Genomic DNA, 19,658 nt, shown 5'->3' on the forward strand with positions numbered 1-19,658 from the left:
GGGGTTAAGTGACTTGCCCAAAGTCACATGGCTAATAAGTGTGTCAAGCAATTGGGTTAGATGTGAACTCACGTCCTCCTGACTCCAGAGCCTGTACTCTATTCATTGTGCCACCTTGCCACCCCTGAAAAAGCATTTTCAATGGATAAACTTACTGCAAAGCATTTCTCAATCAGGTTTGGTTTGGTTTTATTTTTGAGGAAAATTAGAGCTGTGAAACAAAATGATTTGGGATCTGACTCTTCTGGTTATAGGACAATGTTAATGTATATATAGCTACCTCATGGGCATTATAGAATCACAGAATCACACAGCTTTAGATGAAGGAGAACTTTAGGAAAATTATCTCCCCCTCCCCCAAGTTTAACATATAAGGAAACTAAAGCAACGTACAGGCAAAGAAACAATAATCCATAATATCAATGCACAACCTTTTCTGCTGCAGCTGGTTTGCAGGTGACATCTCAAGAGCCCAGTCTGAACAGTTACTGAGACAAAAGGTACTGTGAAACAGCCTTGCTCTCTTTTAAAATAGCCATATGATCGTTTTTTTTTTCTTGAGGACTACAATATATATGTTAATTATTGTTTTTTTGGTAATTTTTTTGTAATAAATTAATTAATAATTTGTAGGATAACTGATGAATTGATTGACTGTGGTCAGTTCATGGTTATTAAGGGGGGCCAATTCAATTAAATACACGTGTTTACAGGTCCCTTTATATGGGAATCAATGTGTTGGGTTTAGGGAAAATGGACAGGGTACAGGGTACAGAGATAAATATGACATTCCTGCCCTAAAGATTAGTCTCTAATTTTTCAACAAGTGGAGTTTGCAAAAATGCACTTTTCATGTAGAATGAGCGAGGACACAGCAGAGGTAAGGTAAGGCATCAAGGAACATTTATCCAATGCATATTGTCTTGTTTTTGCCCTTCGTTTTCAAAGAAGACCACGGCTTCAGGGAAACAACGACATGACTTGCAGTTGACTTTGATTTGAGTGAGAGAGGGCTGTGCAAGGTCAGCAGCCTCACTTTCTCCTCCAGAGCCATCTGGGTCCAGTGACCATTTATCAGGATGACTGGAGATGGCCCAGAATGCAATGGGAGACCCTGGCCCTTTTAGGCTAAGACATTTCCAGGTTCTCACTTTGAGTGAGATAATGCACATTCAATGAATAGCCCTCTTTAAAAAGTAAGTCAAGGGATGACCCCTTTAATTAAAAAAAAAAATCAAACTGGGAGGGGAAGACCCTTAGGGCTGCTGGTCAAAAAGGAGACAGCAAAGTCTTGTTTGACTAGATAGCAGGTTTATGAGGGTGGAGGATAAACGATGCTGGCCTTGAGATCCCCAATAAGGAGGCCAGATCCTAGCTTACAGGAGAAGGGAGATCACTAAAGCTGTCTGAACTGGAGAATGACATGATCAGAGTCGCACTTTAAGACGGCTGTTTTACCAGCCGTGTACAGGATGAATTGCAGTAGGGGGGACTAGAGGTTGGGGAGATGAGTTTGTTCTAAGAGTCTTGGCTAAAATAAGGTGGCGGAAGTGGGAAAAGAAAGAGGGGAATGGACTTGAGAAACTGAGTGAATCATCAGATGTGAAGGTCATGCAGGACGTCAGAGGTGACCGGGGGAGTGGGAAGAGCTGAAGCCACTCAGGGCCACGCAGGGTCTGCCAGCCTTGCCACGCTGCCCTCTATACTTGTTCCACAAGCCAATCTTTTAGAAGCAAAGCAAACACATCATGCCCTTAGGAGGTCTTACAAAATCAGCGGGCCAAAGCAAACCTAAATAACTGGGTAGTTTGGTTCTTTTTTATGTTTTTCATTTTCCTTGGGGTCAGCATGGAGTCCTGGATAATGTGCTGGGCTTTGAATCAAGACAACCCAATGAGGTGGCTTCCTGTTCTGTTGGAGTCCAGGAGCGGCTCTGAGGGGTTAGGGATTATTTTTCTAAGGCTACCGTGCATAAGCCCCCACTAGTCTGTATTCCTATGATTATTACTTGAGATCAATTATTCAAATCCCATAACTGACATTTATTAGCTTATGTGCCCATAGAAAAATTATTTTACTCCTGAGTCTCAATTTCCTAATCTAAATAATGGGCATAATAATACCTGAAGTATTCACTTCACAGGATTGTGGGGCTATGGCTAAGTGAAGTGATGTTCCTGAAGGGCAGTCTCGACCATGTTACTCCTCTGCACAAGAAGTCCCAGTGACTCCCTCTTTTGCTTTCAAAGTGTAACATGTACTGGGCATTTAAAACCCTTCACAATTTGACTTCAGCACACTTTTCTAAGTTTATTGTACTTTCCTCCCTTTTGCACATTCTATGGTCTGGCCGGACTAGCCGGATTGCTGTCCTGCTACCACATTCTACCTCCAGGACTCATGACTGGGCACCTCCGCCCCTTACAATCCCTAACTCCCTCCAGAACTATCTCCTGATCTCCCCGCTGCTATCACCACCCTTCTCCCCCAGGTTACCTTGCATTTGCTTTGTATCACAAAGGCTCTGGGGCTCACCCTCCCATCATCATACACATTGTCAGGATGGTTCCTCAGAACTAGATGGCTTCTCAGAGGCTAGGGGTAGCTCTCAGGGTTTAGAGACTGCTTTTTTTTTTTTTTAAAGCAATTGGGGTTAAGTAACTTGCTCAAGGTTACAGGGCCAATTATTTTGTGTGGGTGTTAAGTATCTGAGGCTGGAACTGATCCCAGGTCTCCCCACACTCTTACTCACTGCAGCCACCTGGCCACCCCTAGAGATTGCTTTTCTAGGGTTACAGGTCATAAGCCCCCACTGGTTTTTTTTCCCTTATAGTTATCAATGAAATCAATTAGCCACCCAGATTTAATTAGCTTTTAGATAGGGACAAGCAGTATAGAATGAACAGTCGGTCCAAAACATTCCCTACCCCCAATTCCATGACACCTTATCCTTCCAGTACATACAGAGTTGAGGGGAACATGGGTTCAAACTCAGAGCATAAGTGGCAAAGGGAATATCACTGATATTGCGAGTCTTGGGATTTTTTTTGTTGTCGTTTGGTTAGTGTAGATTGTCTGCTAGGCTCTTTATAGAGCCTTGGAGATGTCTTTCATTCCTGTGTCCAGTATGTCCTCAGTTCCCCTGTGATCACTTTCATTAGCTGTTCTGTAGATGCTGCTAGGGAATGTAGATGCTAATGGGAAGTCCAAAATTCTCTGAATTCTTCAAAACTCACCTGGTCTGCCTCTGGACAAGGGCAGCTTAGAGAAGGAGATCAATACCAAGGCTGAGGCTGGGGTTGGGGCTAGACACAGGATTCTCGCTCCTCTTACCCCCTTCCCCCCTCCCCCCAGTAATTTTTTCTTAGGGGCTTGGAAAGAAAATCCCTACTACCAAGTTGCCAGATGCTCAAAGACCTGGATTATTTATTGCCTTAATGTTTTATATAGAACTCACCAAGTAATCTCAAACAATCCAAAAACAGGTCCCATGTGGCATTACTCCATTTTATACAATGGTTTTCAAGGACCTCTAAATTGGTCAAACATCTAAATCAATAAAAATCTAAAACCTTTGATTATTTGATCCATCTAATAGACATGGGTAGATCTTTTCAATCGTGTTCACACTTTTGGTTGATTGATTCAATTGATGATAAAGATTGGGATGGGGAGATTTGGTTGGTTGCTTCAATCACCTTTCATTTGTGTCTCCACCTAAGTAAAACAAACATATACCTTTAGGAGGTTTTACAAAATTAGCAGACCAAAAGAAAGCTGAAGAGCTGGTATTCATTGACAGAAACTGAATTCCTTGAGGCCAGAGATTCTTTTGTTTTTGTCTTCATATGCTCAGTGCTCAGCATAACCTGGCCCATTCTGGGCTCTTTAACAAATGCTTACTGATTAATTCATTGATTGATTGACTGACTGATACCAATTGTGGGACCTGCTGCCTCTCAGTGACACTGGCAAGACAACAAATGATTGATGAATTGCTGCTCCACATTATCTCCCAACACTGATGGAAAAAGTGCAAGGATTAACAGCCAAATGAACTGGAAAAGCCAGAACACAGAGAGTGTGTGTGTGTTTGTGTGTGTGTGTGTAAGTAAAGAGAGCCCTGGAGGATAAGGCCTTCTATACAAAATATTCTAGTGTGGCTCTTTGAAATATAGCCTTTGGGGCAACAGGAACATTTCAGTCAACCCCTTTCATATCTTTTAAACAATAGCTGAAAAGTAGTTTTTGAAAGTGATAATTTCCCCAGATTTATCTCTGTTATCCTTGAGCATTTTCCTTCCTTTTTTAGGGAAAAGAAGGAGCATTTATGGTTCGGAATTCAAGCCAAGCAGGACGGTACACAGTATCCTTATTTAGTATGGCCCTGAAGTAAGTATGAGAAGGATTGGCTATTGTGTGTGTGTGTGTGTGTGTGTGTGTATTCTTTACAGAAGCAGCTTCTTCATAATGTTCTCTTATTAATCATCTGCAGTGTAGTGAATTTTTTTTCCCTGATGCAACAGATATGACATTTCACAAATTATTTAGGACTTGGGTCAGAAATTATTTCCTTTCACATGCAAGGCTTTTGGTTCTGTGCTCCCTTGGGTGGAAGGAAGGCAACTTGCCATGCCCTGGGCCTCTTACCCTCTCCCATGAATGTTTTCTTCTATATTCAGTACTAAGCCTGGGCAGAGGTCAGTCCCTGGGTCCTATACTTTCATAGCACAGGCCTGTTGGAGAAAGTCTTCCATTATCTTGAATAATAATAAGAAGAATACCAATTATATTTACATATGCTGTTTAAGGTTTGGACAGCTAGTTGGCATGGCGGATAGAGTACTGAGCTTGAAGTCTGGAAGACTCATCTTCCTGAGTTCAGATCTGGCCTCAGACACTTACTAGCTGGGTGACCCTGAGCATGTAACTTAACCAACCCTGTTTGCCTTGGTTTCCTTATCTGTAAAATGAGCTGGCAAAGGAAATGACAAACTACTTTAATATCTTCGCCAAGAAACCCCAAATGGGTTCATGAAGAGTCAGACATGATGGAACAACAAAAAAATTTAAGCTTTATAATTTGTTTTAAGTAAATTATCTTCTCTGATTCTCACAATAACCCTGTGAAGTAGGTGCTATCATCACTATCATTTTACAGATGAAGAAAATGAGATTCAGAGAGGGCCACACAGTTAGCAGGGAGGATCTAAATCAGAATTCAAACCCAGGTCTTTCTGACTTCTAGTCCTGCACTCTATTCATGACAGGCTTTCTTTATGGGAAGACATTTCGCAGGTCAATCTGACATGTGACTGAACTGGAATAATGTGTTTTTCTGCACAGTTCTTTCCCAGGAATGGCATAGACCATGCCACCCACTTTGTAAGATTTATGGTGCCCTAGGGCTACTCCAAAAATTCAGTGTCTAGATATGGTGGGGAAGTAACACTCCCTTCCTCTATTCATTAGAGCAGGGCTGGGAAACCTGTGCCCTTCTAGGGCCTTGGTTATGGCTTTTTGACCAAGTTCAAGTTTTGCACAACAAATCCTTTTATTAGAGGGATTTGTTCTCTAAAGTTTGGAGTCAGCCAAAAGACTGCCCTTGAGGACCTAGAGGGCCACAGGTTCCCCACCCCTGCACTAGAGTGTACAAAATGTTCCGTAGAATTCTGATGTATCCTAATATTGGCATGGGGAGGCTAGGTGGATAGAGTGGATAGAGTGCTTACCCTGGAGTCAGAAAGACTCAGATCCCTGAGTTCAAATCTGACCTTAGACACTTCCTAGCTGCGTGACCCTGGGCAAGTCACTTAATCCAGTTTACCTCAGTTTCCTCATCTATAAAATGAACTGGAGAAGAAAATGGCAAACTACTTCAGTATCTTTTCCAAGAAAACCCTAAATGGGGTCACAAAGAGTCAGATAAGACTGACTTGTCAACAACAGCAAAACTATTGGCTCATTAGAACATCAGGATGAGAGTTTGGTCAAACAATACTTAAGACTAATTAAGAAATTGATTTACAGTTAGACTATTGAGTTTCAGTCATTTTAGAATTATGAAACCCTATCTTTTTTTTCTCAGTTCTTCCCCTTCCTTCATCCCTGTAGCGGCAAGCACCCCAAGCACGTCCTCAGGGTTTGCTGCTACCACAGGTTCTTGGATCTGCTTTGTTAAAGGAAAGCAACTCAAAATGGGTTAACAAGCTTACTTTAATCAGTCAGACATATATCGTTTACCTTGTTCAGGGGAAAAGGTCAGCACCCCGAACTTCAAAGTATACAGGCAGAATTATCAAGACAGAAACAGATCAAGTAGACAGATTTCCAAACTGTCCAACTGTTACATCCATACCCAGTCAACATCTGGGTTTTTCAAAGCGGGGGGATTCTCAACAACGGCTTCCCAGAATTCAGATCAAATCACAACACTTCTCAAAGTGAGTCCCAAAACAAAGCTACACATCAGGGCTTATATAGCCTTCTCCTGGCTCAGAGAATGTAACAACCTTATTGACTCACTGGCCAATCAAGAAGTATCTACTGAAAAACAAGCCTCCCTCCCCAGGCTTCAGGTGCACTTTAGCCTAGGGGCAGGGAAGATCTTCCAAATCTGCATTCCCATTACAATCCCTCACTTCCAGCTCCAATCTGTTATATGTCATACACTTTTTTTTGGAACTAAAGTTAATTCAAATTAATTGTGCTCTGAGAATTTTTGAAAATATGAAAAGTTCTCTGTAAGGTAATACAGATACCACAAACCCAGAATTAGAAATCACAGCTCTAGAGTTCCCTTCAAATGCCTTAGTCCTTTAGTCTAACTATCAATTGACTGTTTAACAATTTACACTTAGCACAAAAAGAGAGGAAGATTTTTTTTTTTTAATTTCTCCATAGTTTAGGAAGTAGTGTGGTAGTCAAAAGAACACTGAACTGGCTGGGAATCATAGGACCTGAGTTCTAATTCTTATTCTGCTGTTGTGTGACCTAGATTCTGTGGGCCTCAGTTCCCTCATCAGTAGTGTGTATGTATGTAGGTATCTGTGGTTAGACTAGATGACCCCTAATATCCCTCTTGACTCTGGCTCGGTGATCTTCATTATAACACCAGTAAATTCTGAAAGACAAAACTTTTTTTCCCAGTGGTCCACCTAAAGTCACTATAAAATGGGGTCCAAGGGGGGTGGCTAGGTGGCACAGTAAATAGAGTTCTGGAGTCAGGAGGACCTGAGTTCAAATTCGGCCTCAGACACTTAACACAAAACTAGCCGTGTGACCTTGGGCAAGTCACTTAACCCCAATAGCCCTACCTTCCCCCCTCCAAAAAGCAAAAAGAAAAATCTAAAAAAAAAAATAGGCCCAGTCCAAAGTCAAGATAGTCATTACAGCAAAGAAAGTCACTTAAAAAATTGTCATTTCATAAACTCTAAAGTACACAGAATAAATAGTACCAACTATTTACCAATTAGTTGACCAGAACCTTTATTAACCAGGAAAAAAAATTCTCTCAGGCTAACTCAAAGGTAACCAGGGTAATCAATTGGCATTGGCATTCTAGTTAAATGGGACTCTACTCCAGATTAAAGTATATGTATATATATTGTATACATTTTATATATATATATATATAAATATATATTAGGAAGTAGGTAAAGAAGAAATCCATATTTTGTAATTCTGCCTTGGTGATTGGTATCCAAAAAAGGCATGAAATTTAGAAAACTAAGCTCATCAAAATGGGCTCCCGAATCACTTATCTAATTAAATTTTAATTAATGACCAAATTCTAACACCTTTTGCTTTCTTTTTCAGTGATAAAAAAGGAAGTGTAAAACATTATCACGTGCACACAAATGCTGAAAACAAATTGTATTTAGCAGAAAATTATTGTTTTGATTCAATCCCTCAGCTTATTTATTATCATCAACACAATTCAGCAGGTAATCCCCCTAAGTTTCTTTTCTTTTCTTTGTGACTGGATCTTTTCTTGGGCCCTGCTCCTGATATGTTATTTAAGAAAGTGTGGGAGAAGGAAAAGGATCCTCTGAAGCACTGAGATTGGGCTGCATTTTTGACTCTGCATTTCTGCAATGGGTAACAGAGAACACAGCTGAGTGAAAGCTGACTCGGAAGTTGAGATATTCATTTGGCACCATTCATATGACAGTTTTAGGTGATGGCTGGGTAACGGTCCAGCAGTAATCTAAATTCAGGTAACAGACCAAGGAAATTCTCTTTCCTTATATGAGTCATCATCAAATACCAAAATGAAAATAGACTCACATGTAGAATATTTAAGTAAAACATTTCAATTTACCCTATCAATTGTAATTGTCATAATCCAATATCAACATTACTGAGAAGTATTACAGCTGAATTTCCTCCCTCCCAGAACCCATTCCTCATTTAAACTTGATTTCTGTGGAGGGCACTGCCATCTTCCCAGTAACCCAGGTGCACAACACTGGATCCTTCCTCTTTGTCTCCTCCCTCTCTCTCAATACTTAGATTCCTTCAGTTGCCAAGTCTAATTGATTCTGCTTCCAGAACATTGTTTGTCCCTTTTACTTTCTTTCTACTCACACTTTCTACTCTGCCTTAGTTCAGACTCACATCACCTCCTACTTAGACTTTTGTGCTCACCTCCTAATTGGTCTCTTTCCTCCTAGTTTTTATTCTCCTCCATAGAACTGCCAAAGTGATTTTCCTAAAATGCGGATATGGCCATTTAACACTCTCCCCCTTAATTACCCCCCAGTTAAAAAATATCTTCAGTGTTTCTCTATTGCCTCTAGAGTAAATACAGAATCCTTAACTTGACCTTGAAAGCCTTTCCTAATTTGGCTCCCACCCACCTACCTTTCCAGTTTTTTTTTTTTAACAATTCTTTTCTTTACCTATTTTCTCTTTCAGTCAAATTGGTCTTCTAGATGTTTCCAGCATGCAGCATTCCATTTCCTGACTTTTACATTTGCATAGGTTATTCCCTGTGTTTTGGAATACATTTCCTCCTAACATCCCAGGGATCCCTTGTTTCAAGTGCTGCCTCCTACCCGAGACCTAAGATATGGAGAAAACATCCATTTCCTCAAATACAGAATCACCACATTCTATTTATTACTTACCCAAATTGTTTGATTTTTCCTTCTCCTATTTACTAAGAAACTAAAAGCTAGTCTGGGTATTAGATGATGTTTTTGTTATCACTCCAGGCATGATTACGAGGCTTCGCCATCCAGTGTCCACCAAAGCCAATAAGGTCCCATCCACAGCATCCTTGGGAAGTGGTAAGCCATTTGCTTTTAATTTTTTTTAACTATTTTGTTCATAATTTGATGATTTCCTTTCTTTTTAAGTAGATAAGTGTGATTACATTTATGGAAAGGATGGATAGGTAGGAAGTAACCTCTAGATAGGCAGCAGTGAATCTGAACTGCTATGTCCACCTTTTCTTTTCCTTTTTAATGCTTCAGATCTCATCCTTCACCCATAATCTCTCCATCGTCAGTGAAATCAACAGTTTTCCCTCTTATCAGTATTACTCCTCCATTGAAAGTTGAGTACCTTCTTCTCTTTTCTCTTTTCCTTCTGTGTACCTCAGAAAATAAAAGAAGACCAGCCTTGACACACATAATCAGAAAACAAGTGAAATTTTTTCGTAGGACTGTCCTAAGGAAAAAAAGAAATTTTTCTAACTTTGCAATGGCTTAAAACTTTCAATTTACCTAATATATTTTCATGTTACAAGCTTTCAGAAGATACAATTTTTAAGAATTCTTCTTAGTAATTATTTATAGAAACTTGCCATATTTTCTCCATGTTCTAATGTACCTTGAGTACAAATCCTAAGATTATTTAGGCTCCCAAGTCTTCATATTCTTACTAAAGAAACTTGTTTTGCTCTTCTAGGAATTTGGGAGCTGAAGCGAGAAGAGATTACCCTTTTGGAAGAACTGGGATGTGGACAGTTTGGAGTGGTGCGTCTGGGAAAATGGAAGGGGAAATATGATGTTGCCGTTAAGATGATTAAGGAAGGTTCCATGTCAGAAGATGAATTCATACAGGAGGCCCAGACCATGATGTAAGCAGTACTGTTTTACCTAATTAAGGGACATTCAGACCACACTGGAAATGGAAACCATAATAACCCTCTATCGGATGCTTTTAAATTATTTTTGTTCAAACAGATTTTTTTCCCCTTCCTCTCCCCATTGGATAAATCCTATGTAGACTCTTTATGCAGACAAAGAAAAAGAGATAAACTAATCTCAGGGCTGGAAAGGGTTTCTGGGTCATGTTGTCCAGCTTGTACCTGACCAGGAGTTCCCTTGACATCATTCCTGAGGAGCAGTCATACAGCCTTTTGAAGGAAACCAGTTCACTTTGGGATAGTTCTAATTGTTAGAAAGCATACTCTTACATTGACAAAAAATCGGTCTCTGTGACTTCTACCTATCTTTCTGAGTTCTCTGGGTCAAACCTAAGAAGTCAAAAGTAATCCTTTTTCTATAGATATCCCATCCAGAATTTGATTTTAATATGGCCCCTCCTTTCCCTGCTACGTATCACATGGCCTTCAATCCTCCATTGGACTGACATTTGCCAATGTCCTACCTAAAATATGGCTTCTTATAGTCCAAATGTGGTCTGACCAGGGAAGAATACATCAGGACTGTTGCCTTGCTTGCTCTGGACACTATAGCTAAGTTCACGTTAGTTTATATGGCAGCTGCGTTCCACTTTTCATTCTTAGACACTTTTGAATGAAATTTTTTGTTTTGTTTTTTTCACCTAGCCATGCCTTTCCCATTCTGAATTTGGGCAGTCAATTGTATTAACCCAAATGCAGAATATTGTATTTATACCCATTGAATTGTACCTTATCAGATGCAGTCCATCCTCTCAGTCTGTCAGAATCTTTTTGGATCTTGGCATTGTCCAATGTGTTAGCTTCCTATGTGTTCCTATGTGTTCATCTACAGATGTGTAAAACATGCCATCTAGACCATCATCCAGGCCAGTGGTAAAAAGTGTGGAACGAAAGGGAGAACCTTGGGAACTACAATAGAGAACCACTCCCTCTGGCTTTTTGTTTTTTTCTTTCTGCCCTTTCTCTGTAGCCTTAAATGCTAAAAATCCATGTGAGTATTTGAAGCATTTCAATGACATATTTGTCTCTTAGTCAGACTTTTAGAATCTTGGACAGGCATAGCACTTGGGAAAAAATGCTATAGCGGCTATTTTGCAAACAGCCTCAGAGTCCTAGATTTTGAGCATCAATATCATGCCAGCATAGTCTGATATGAGACTAACTGCTCTTTGCAAAATCAAAACTATCGATTTACCACTGCTGAAAGCCCTACTAATAACCTGGCACTTTTGGTAACATAGCAGAGATGATGAATGAGATATCATGAAATTGTGGGAGGAGAGATGTCCTTAGCATCCCACAAATGAGAGAGAAACTGTTATGACTAGGTAATAACAGGATCAATCCTCTATAACCTCAACATTAATGGAGCGCCTACTGTGTGCAGAGTGGAGACCCAATCCAATCCAATAAACATGCATTAAGCACTATGTGCCAGGCACTGTTGTAATGTAATGCCAAGCAAAGGCAACTTCCCAAGGTTCAGAATACCAGCATAGCTGCTCTCCATTTTATTCAGTGACCAACCAAGAACAGAGAAGATCAAAACATGACATCATTCCAAATACAGCATTTGCTAAGTGTGATTAAATAATCTCCAAGTACTACCCCACCCAGGACCTTCCAGTCATTCAATCAATTACAAAGTCGCTGTTCTAAATACTACTCCACCCCTAGGCTGTACCTTCATTTAGTCCACCACAAAGCCCCTCTTCTCAAATGGAGATTAGTTTCCAATCATAAGTAAAGTACATTCATTTGTTCAACCATAGAACACAAAAAGGTCAAAAGTTCCCCACCCCTGGATCACAATTGAATCTACCCCAGAGTTACATCAAGTTTAAGCACAGCACTTAATACCCAAATGGAGGTCTTTTCTTCTTCTTGACACAAGGCAAGTTCTCAGCAATCTTTGTTCCTGGGGAGTGTAGCAGCAAGCACCCCAAGCATCCTCAGGGTTGCTGCCACCACAGGTTCTTGGATCTGCTTTGTTAAAGGAAAGCAACTCAAAATGGGTTAACAAACTTACTTTAATTAGTCAAACATGTATCGTTTACCTAGTTCAGGGGAAAAAGGTCAGCACCCCGAACTTCAGAATATACAGACAGAATTATCAAGACAGAGACACATCAAGTAGACAGATTTCCAAACTGTCCAACCATTACATCCATACCAAACAACATCTGGGTTTCAAAGCCAGGGGACTCTGGACAAGGGCTAGCCCAGAGTTTCATCAAATCACAGAACACTTCTCAAAGTGAGCCCCAAAACAAAGCTACACATCAGGGCTTATATAGCCTTCTCCTGGATCAGAGAATGTAACAACCTTTTGACCCACTGGCTAATCAAAAAGTATCTACTGAAAAACAAGCCTTCCACCCCAGGCTCCAGGTGCACTTTAGCCTAGGGGCAGGGAAGATCTTTAAGTTTACATTCCTATTACAGGGAGACAAAGCTTAGCAAGGCCACAAGATACATTGCCAGTCTCTTCATTAATTCATCCTCTGTCTGTAGAACAGTCCTAGGACCGCTGAAAACATTAGCAAAACCCTCTCCCAGGATTTCTGTAAACATACAACAAGAAAATCCTTCTTCAGGGCTTCTGAACCAAGAGAAAGGTTCCCAGACCCCTGCAACAACAGCACTGTCCTTCACCAGTGGACAAATCTGGCAAAACAACATCAAAACAGACAGACAAAGTACCAGCATAATAGCCATGTCTCCTCAGTCCTTGGCAGCTCAGGGGGCAGGTCTCAAAAGTCCAGGGCAATTCAAAGTGGCCCTCAACAATCCTCTCAGTCTCTCTCTGCCTCCAAGGTGCTGCTTCCAAAAAGTTCTTCTGCCTCTCTCTTGTCTCTCCAAATCTACGTCACCAGCTCCTCCCAGTTCAGCCCTCTCTTTTCACATCAAAAAGTCCATCCCACAGGTGGGATTAACAAGCTCTGGGTTTTAACACAATTAAACCAAAAACCAAGCCAATACAGGGGGGTCTTTAAATGCCATTACTATCACAACTGTGCTGAGCCCTGGGGATACAATTAATAAAAACAAAGACAATCCCTGCCCTCTAGGAGTTTACAATTTAAAGGCAAAGACAATACACAAAAGGAGTTGGGGAGTGTGTAAGGGGGGAGGGAAAATGATACCAGGGGTACCCAGCACAGCGACAGTTTGTTCCTTGGAATTTAAATCAGGCAGGGCAATAGACCCAAAGGGGACTGAGGAACTGAGGGGTCAGTTTCTATCCTCTATAAAGGATGCCATTGGAAGAGTTTGGTACTCCACCCTCCAGCTCTCCAATCAGAGGGGAGAGGAAGCTGAGGGAGGTGGTAGGAGTAAAGGCTCCAGTTAGCAACATGGTGGGAATTTAGAAGGGATGAGCTTCTAAAAAAGAGATTATAGGGGCAACTAGGTGGCACAATGAATAGTGCATAGGCCCTGGAGTCAGAAGGACCTGAGTTCAAATCTAGACTCAGACACTTGACATACTAGCTGTGTGACCTTGGGCAAGTCACTTAATTCCAACTGCCTTGTCTTCCACCCTCCAAAAAGCAAAACAAAACATAATAAGCATTTAGTGAAAGCTCTATGCATTTACTTTTCTAGCTAGCTTTACAAAATGTAGTTCATCTCTATGGTTATGGCATCACTCCATTGGGCTGTCAGCAGAATGCATAGGAAAAAACACTAACTAAGGAGTAAAAGTACCTCTAACATTTATCTCTGTGATCTTTTGCAGATCACTTCAAGACTCAGGTCTGTCATCTGCAAAATAAGCAGACTGGACTACAGGGCTTCTTCCAGTTAGAGCTGTGATTCCATCTATCTATCTATCTATCTATCTATCTATCTATCTATCTATCTATCTCTCTCTCTCTCTATCTATCTATCATCTATCTATCTACCCATTTATTCATTCATTTATCTATTCCTTCATTCACCTATTTAATTCATCTATATATTCATTCATTCATTCATCTATTTATATATCCATTTATCCATATTTCTATCTATTCATTAATCTAATTATCTATCCATCCATCAGTTCATCTTTTTTTATTCATTCATTTATCCATTCATTCATCTATTTAATCCACCAAAACATTCATACATTTTTCTATTTATTTATTTATCCATCTGTCCATATTTGTCAATCATTAATCTAATTATCTATCCATCAATTAATCTATCCATTAATTTATCTATCTATCCAGCATCTATTCATTCATTCATCTATCTATACATCCATTCTTCCATTCATTTATCTATCATTTATTGGTTAATTTATCTATCTATATGTTTGTTTTATAAAAAGTGAAACTCTATTTTATCCCACCTTTGCCACTGTAACCCTGGACAATTCATTTGACCTTTCTGATCCTCCATTTTCTTATCTGTAAAATAATTTAAGATAAAAATACCTTTTGTGTTTACCTCTTAAGATGGTGTAAAAGTCAGAGTCGATATATTTTAAAGTCCTTTGTTAAATTTATATTGTTATATCATTTATTATCACTGCTATTGTTATTGCTTAAAGGATAAATGTAAAGTTCAGTGGTGAACAAAGCCCAAATAAGTGCTTTTTGATAGTCTAGATGGGAGATGATAGGACACCCTAACTTAACCTTTGATAGTAGGATATTGCATATCTGATTGTATTAAAATAAGAACCCTGAACTTAAACTTCGGAAAAGAAAAAGAAGGAATAAAATTCTTCTGTGTAATTTTAAAAAATCAATTCAAAATGCCAAGAATAGGAGAACATCTAGAACTCGAGTTAAGCAATCCCTATCCCCAGCTGGCCATAAGCCAGAGTTTCTGGAACAACTCTCTTCTGTTCCTGAGGAAAGACCACATGGGTCATCCCACAGGCACATGCCCAGTTGTCTCTGAGGTAGCCATTATTTTTTGCCCTGGAGGCAAAAATGCCCTTGGAATAATGGAATAAGTTCTGTTTCTCTTCACTCAACTCCAAATTATAGGAGAGAAAAACTATGAAAACTTACAGATATAGAATTTATTTTGAGAATGATTATAGTAACAACTAGCCATTATTGATCTTAAAGTGCTTTAGAAATATTATCTCATTGGATCCTCACAACAAACCTAGGATGCAGGTGCTATTATTATCCCAATTTTACAGAGAAAGAAACTGAGTCAGACAGAGGTTCAGTAATTTGCACAGAACCACATAGCTAATAAGTATCTAAGGCTGCATTTGAACTGAGGGCTCTCAGTTCCAGTATTCTAACCACTGCAACACATAGCTGTCTCTTGATAAGCCTTCAAGACATCAGTAAAATGAAAGGAAAAAAAAAGCTCAACATTGAAATTTAAATAATTGATTTGTTTCAGGAAACTCAGCCACCCCAAGCTGGTCAAATTCTATGGCGTGTGCACTGAGAGGTACCCCATCTACATAGTGACTGAGTACATCACAAATGGCTGCTTGCTGAGCTATCTGAAATGTCATGGGAAAGAACTACAACCCTTCCAGCTTCTGGAAATGTGCTATAATGTTTGTGAAGCGATGGCCTTCTTAGAGAGCCACCAGTTCATACACCGAGACTTGGTAAGCAAACTATTTTTTTTCTAAAGAGAGAAAGGAACTAAAAAATTTGGTCTACCTGTGCTTTGGTATTAATAAGTCAAATCAAGTCTGCAAGCCTTTATTAAGCATTTATTATGTAGCAGGAACTGTGTTAAGTGCTAAGAATATGAATACAAGTGGAAAGAAAGACAGCTCCAGTTCTCAATACACTCGACTGGGGAAGACAACACACAAAGGGGAGGGAGATCCTTGGGTAGAGGAGTGGTCAGGAAAGTCTGGAGAGCCAAAAGTGGGCCTGGAGGGGATGTGGATATAACTAGCCTGGGAGTTTTCCTTAAATTGGGGATTGTAGAAGGAATCAGCCATTCAGAGGAAGGGGACTCAGGAGTGAAGATTACTTCCATTGTGAGAAATCCAGGGGTGAGGTAAACTTCCAGGGTAAGGAGGCTTCTGTGGCATGGTTGAGAAAATCTGAAGAGGACTTTTAAAATAGATTGGAAGGAAAAAAATTTTATCTAATTTAATTAGAAGAAAGACTTGGGTCAAATCTTACCTCAGACACTAGTTGTGTGACCTTAAGGAGGTCACTTACCTTCTCTCAGCCTCAGTTTACTCATCTGTAACAGGGGGATAATAATAGCACCTACCTCCCAGGTTTGTTGTGGGGACTTAATGGGATAATACGTATAAACCTCAAGATGCTACATAAAAGTTATCTATTGTTGTTATAATTAATTATTATTATTGACTTAGCTTTTACTGAGAATCATTAACTCTAATCAATCATTTACTGGTTAGGCAGCTTGCTATATTAGAAATAGTAGCAGATTTAGAGTCAAAAGTTGTTGCTGTTCAGGCACATCAGACTCTTTGAGATACCATGGGGGGTTTTCTGGGCAGAGATACTGGAGTGGTTTTGCCATTTCCTTCTCTAGCTCATTTTACAGATAAGGAAAGAGAGGCCAACAGAGTTAAGTGACTTGCCCAGGATCACACATCTAGTAAATGTCTGAGGCAGGATTTGAACTCAGGTCTTCCTGGCTACAGGCATGACACTTTATCCACTGCACCATCCAGTTAGACTTGGGTTTGAATCCCTGCCCTTTATAGCTGTGTGACCATGGGTAAGTCTTTTGGCTTCTTTGAATTTCAGATTCTCCCATCAAATGAGATAATATTTATATTAGATAATAGCACAGTGCCTGGCACAGAGTGGATGCTATATTCCCCTCCTTTTCCCTTACCCCAACTGTCTTTAATGAATAATAAAAATATTTGCACTACCCACTTCAGGTCAAATATATAATACATGTAGAATGCATTGTAAACCTTGAAGCACTATATCAATGTGAGCTATTATTCCTCGGAAACTGTACCATGATTTTAAAAAAGCCATTTCAGGAAAGAACAGAGGTTTGCTTGTTTTTAATCAAAATCTATCTTTGGAGAATGTCTGAAGCTACATGGTCTGTACTTGAATCAATGTGTCATTTAGTCTGGAAATGCACCTGAAGTTAGCAAGGAAGCTTTCCTTTTTGAAGTAACATGGATGTGCTTTACAAGGCAGAAATATTCATCGGCAGATTTCTGTAGAGTTCTTCTTTGTACGTCTGCTGTGCACACATTCTCCTTAGTGGCCGGAAGCACTGAAGCGGCTCTCACGCGCGAGCCGTCTGCTCCTTCTGGTCATAAGATCAGCTTACAAAATAATAATAGTGATAGGTGTACACAGAGTGGGGGCCAGGGAGCATTCTCATTGACTGACCCTTCGAAGAAGCAGCATTTCCACACAGATCCTTCCCGTGGGTAAAAAGAAGGACCAATGGTAATGTTCCACTCACTCCAACTCCACCCTATGCACATATGGGACAGCAAGGGTAGTCTTCATCACAGCCGTCAGCATTATCCTGATCATCTCATTTTTAGTATGTTAGCTGTGTGACTATGGGAAAATCACTTAATTTCCTTGAAGTCCAGTTTCCTCATATTTGAAAGCAAGGTGATTGGGGTTAAGTGACTTGCCCAAGGTCACATGGCTAATAAGTGTCTGAGTCCATATTTGAACTCAGGTCCTCCTGACTCCAGGGCTGGTGCTCAATTCACACCACCACCTAGCTGCCCACATCTATTATTTTTAAAAAGGCTACTCATATTGGCACTGAATATTTCATGGCAGAGGTGTTGTCGAAACCAAATGTGATGACAGATGTGAAAGGACTTTGGAAGCCAAAAAGATCTGGACAACGTTCCCTAGTGTCTAGGGACAGTAAGTTCCAATCCTGTTTCTGTTATTTAGTGCCATGTGACCATGGGCTAATGATCTTCTAAGTCTCAGTTTCATGTGTGGTAGCTAATAACTGAGGAAGCAATCTGAGCTATATGATTTATTAGCAAGACAGATATAACAAATGGCTCAAAGGACTTCCCAGTCAGTCCAAAGACCCTGAATACAGAACGAAACAGAAATAATCAATTAACTAAAAGAAAACAGTCAACGGTGAATAAACCAGGCCATATAATTGGGTTATCTGATTTCTAATTAGAGGAAAGATTAGGGTGGGAGGAAAAGAATGAACAGGTACAGTTCCCTGAAATCAGAAAAAGAGGTGACCCACTCCCCTCAAGTGTCTACATTCAGTTAAAGGAACATGGTGACTGATTGACCAATACAAGATCAGTTTTCAGATAAGACATTTGGGTTGTTTGAGATGTATAATTGTGAGAAAAGCCCCTGTTTTAACCTTTGGATCTAACTGGGTTTCTGATCAGCATAACCTTGGTCCTTAATTAAGGGTCTCCAAGCAGCAGTTAGGAGTGGTCAGCTTCCTAGGTCAAACAATGCAATAAAGTTTTGTTGTTATGTGTGTATGTGTTTTTTTTTTTTTTACAATTGCCTTTATTGAATAAAGTTTTCTCACAACAGAGAAATTGGACTAGACCCATAATTGAATAGAAAGGAAACTGAGCTAGATCCAGAACCGAGTCACAAGTTGGAATCACTGTGGTTCACTCAATTCTCACAAATCTGTAAGATAAGAAAAATAGTTCATACTACACTTAGATTATTGAAAAGCTCAAAATATATATATTTTGAGTACCCAAATATATATATATATATACATATATAACTTTGTGAATCTTAACGTTCTCTGTTATTGTCAACTATTATTATTGTTTGAGATTTTTCTTAAGTATTAACAATTAAAGAGAAGCAAAGAGAAATGACCTGATATTTCTTTGCTCGTTTCTGACCATTTGATACATTTCCTATTTTTTCCCTCCCATAAAGGCTGCTAGGAATTGTTTGGTTGACAGTGACCTTTCAGTGAAAGTATCTGACTTTGGAATGACCAGGTAAGGCAGATCCTAAATTCATACAGGGAAATGGTATTTGCATTAATGTTTTCCTAGATAATACCACAATCACACACCACGTGGTATGGTTCAGAGGCTTATGGACTGGCAGTCAGGAGGCTTTGTCTTGGGTCATACTCCCAGTTCTGTTCCTAGCTTTGAGTTAACAAGTTGTGACTTCTGGTCTCAGTTTCCTCATCTGTAAAATGAGAGCATTAGGGGCCACTAGGTGGCACAGTCCATAGAGCCCTGAAGTCAGGAGGACCTGAGTTCAAATCCAACCTCTCACTAGCTGTGTGTCCCTGGGCAAGTCACTTAACCCTGCTTGCTTCCAAAACAACAACAACAACAACAAAAATATGAGAGCAATGAACAAGATGGTCTCAGAGGTCCCTTCCTGTCTTAGATTCTTTGATCTCTAAAATTGCTTTCTGCTCCAAAATTCTGTGAGAATAATAAAAGTTTCATAAAAATTGGCTGATCATCTGAAGACATTTCATTAAGAATTGTAATTCAGTACAAAACACTTACTTATTGGTTAAAAGAGAAGATCGAAAGAATTATGCCCTGCTAATGTAGCAAAAAAGAAATTTATTT

At 39.8% G+C, this 19,658-nt stretch overlaps 1 protein-coding gene across 8 annotated transcripts in view; it reads left to right on the plus strand.

Annotated features, from left to right (window-relative positions):
- BMX (BMX non-receptor tyrosine kinase) overlaps positions 1 to 19,658 on the plus strand; it is an 85,986-nt gene that overhangs the window by 51,536 nt on the left and 14,792 nt on the right. For 7 of the 8 annotated variants that reach the window (XM_069100653.1, XM_069100651.1, XM_069100654.1 and 4 more), the window contains 7 exons: positions 446 to 500; positions 4,313 to 4,392; positions 7,819 to 7,946; positions 9,219 to 9,293; positions 9,916 to 10,087; positions 15,512 to 15,728; positions 18,997 to 19,061. In XM_069100653.1, coding sequence (XP_068956754.1) covers positions 446 to 500; positions 4,313 to 4,392; positions 7,819 to 7,946; positions 9,219 to 9,293; positions 9,916 to 10,087; positions 15,512 to 15,728; positions 18,997 to 19,061 — 792 coding nt within the window. The remainder of the gene's footprint in view (positions 1 to 445; positions 501 to 4,312; positions 4,393 to 7,818; positions 7,947 to 9,218; positions 9,294 to 9,915; positions 10,088 to 15,511; positions 15,729 to 18,996; positions 19,062 to 19,658) is intronic. The other variant, XM_069100656.1, reaches the window with a different exon arrangement.

The sequence above is a fragment of the Petaurus breviceps genome, unplaced genomic scaffold (assembly GCF_028583685.1).
Source record: "Petaurus breviceps papuanus isolate PSGF00001 unplaced genomic scaffold, PetGlider_PUasm1.0 419, whole genome shotgun sequence".
Taxonomy (NCBI): Eukaryota; Metazoa; Chordata; class Mammalia; order Diprotodontia; family Petauridae; genus Petaurus; species Petaurus breviceps.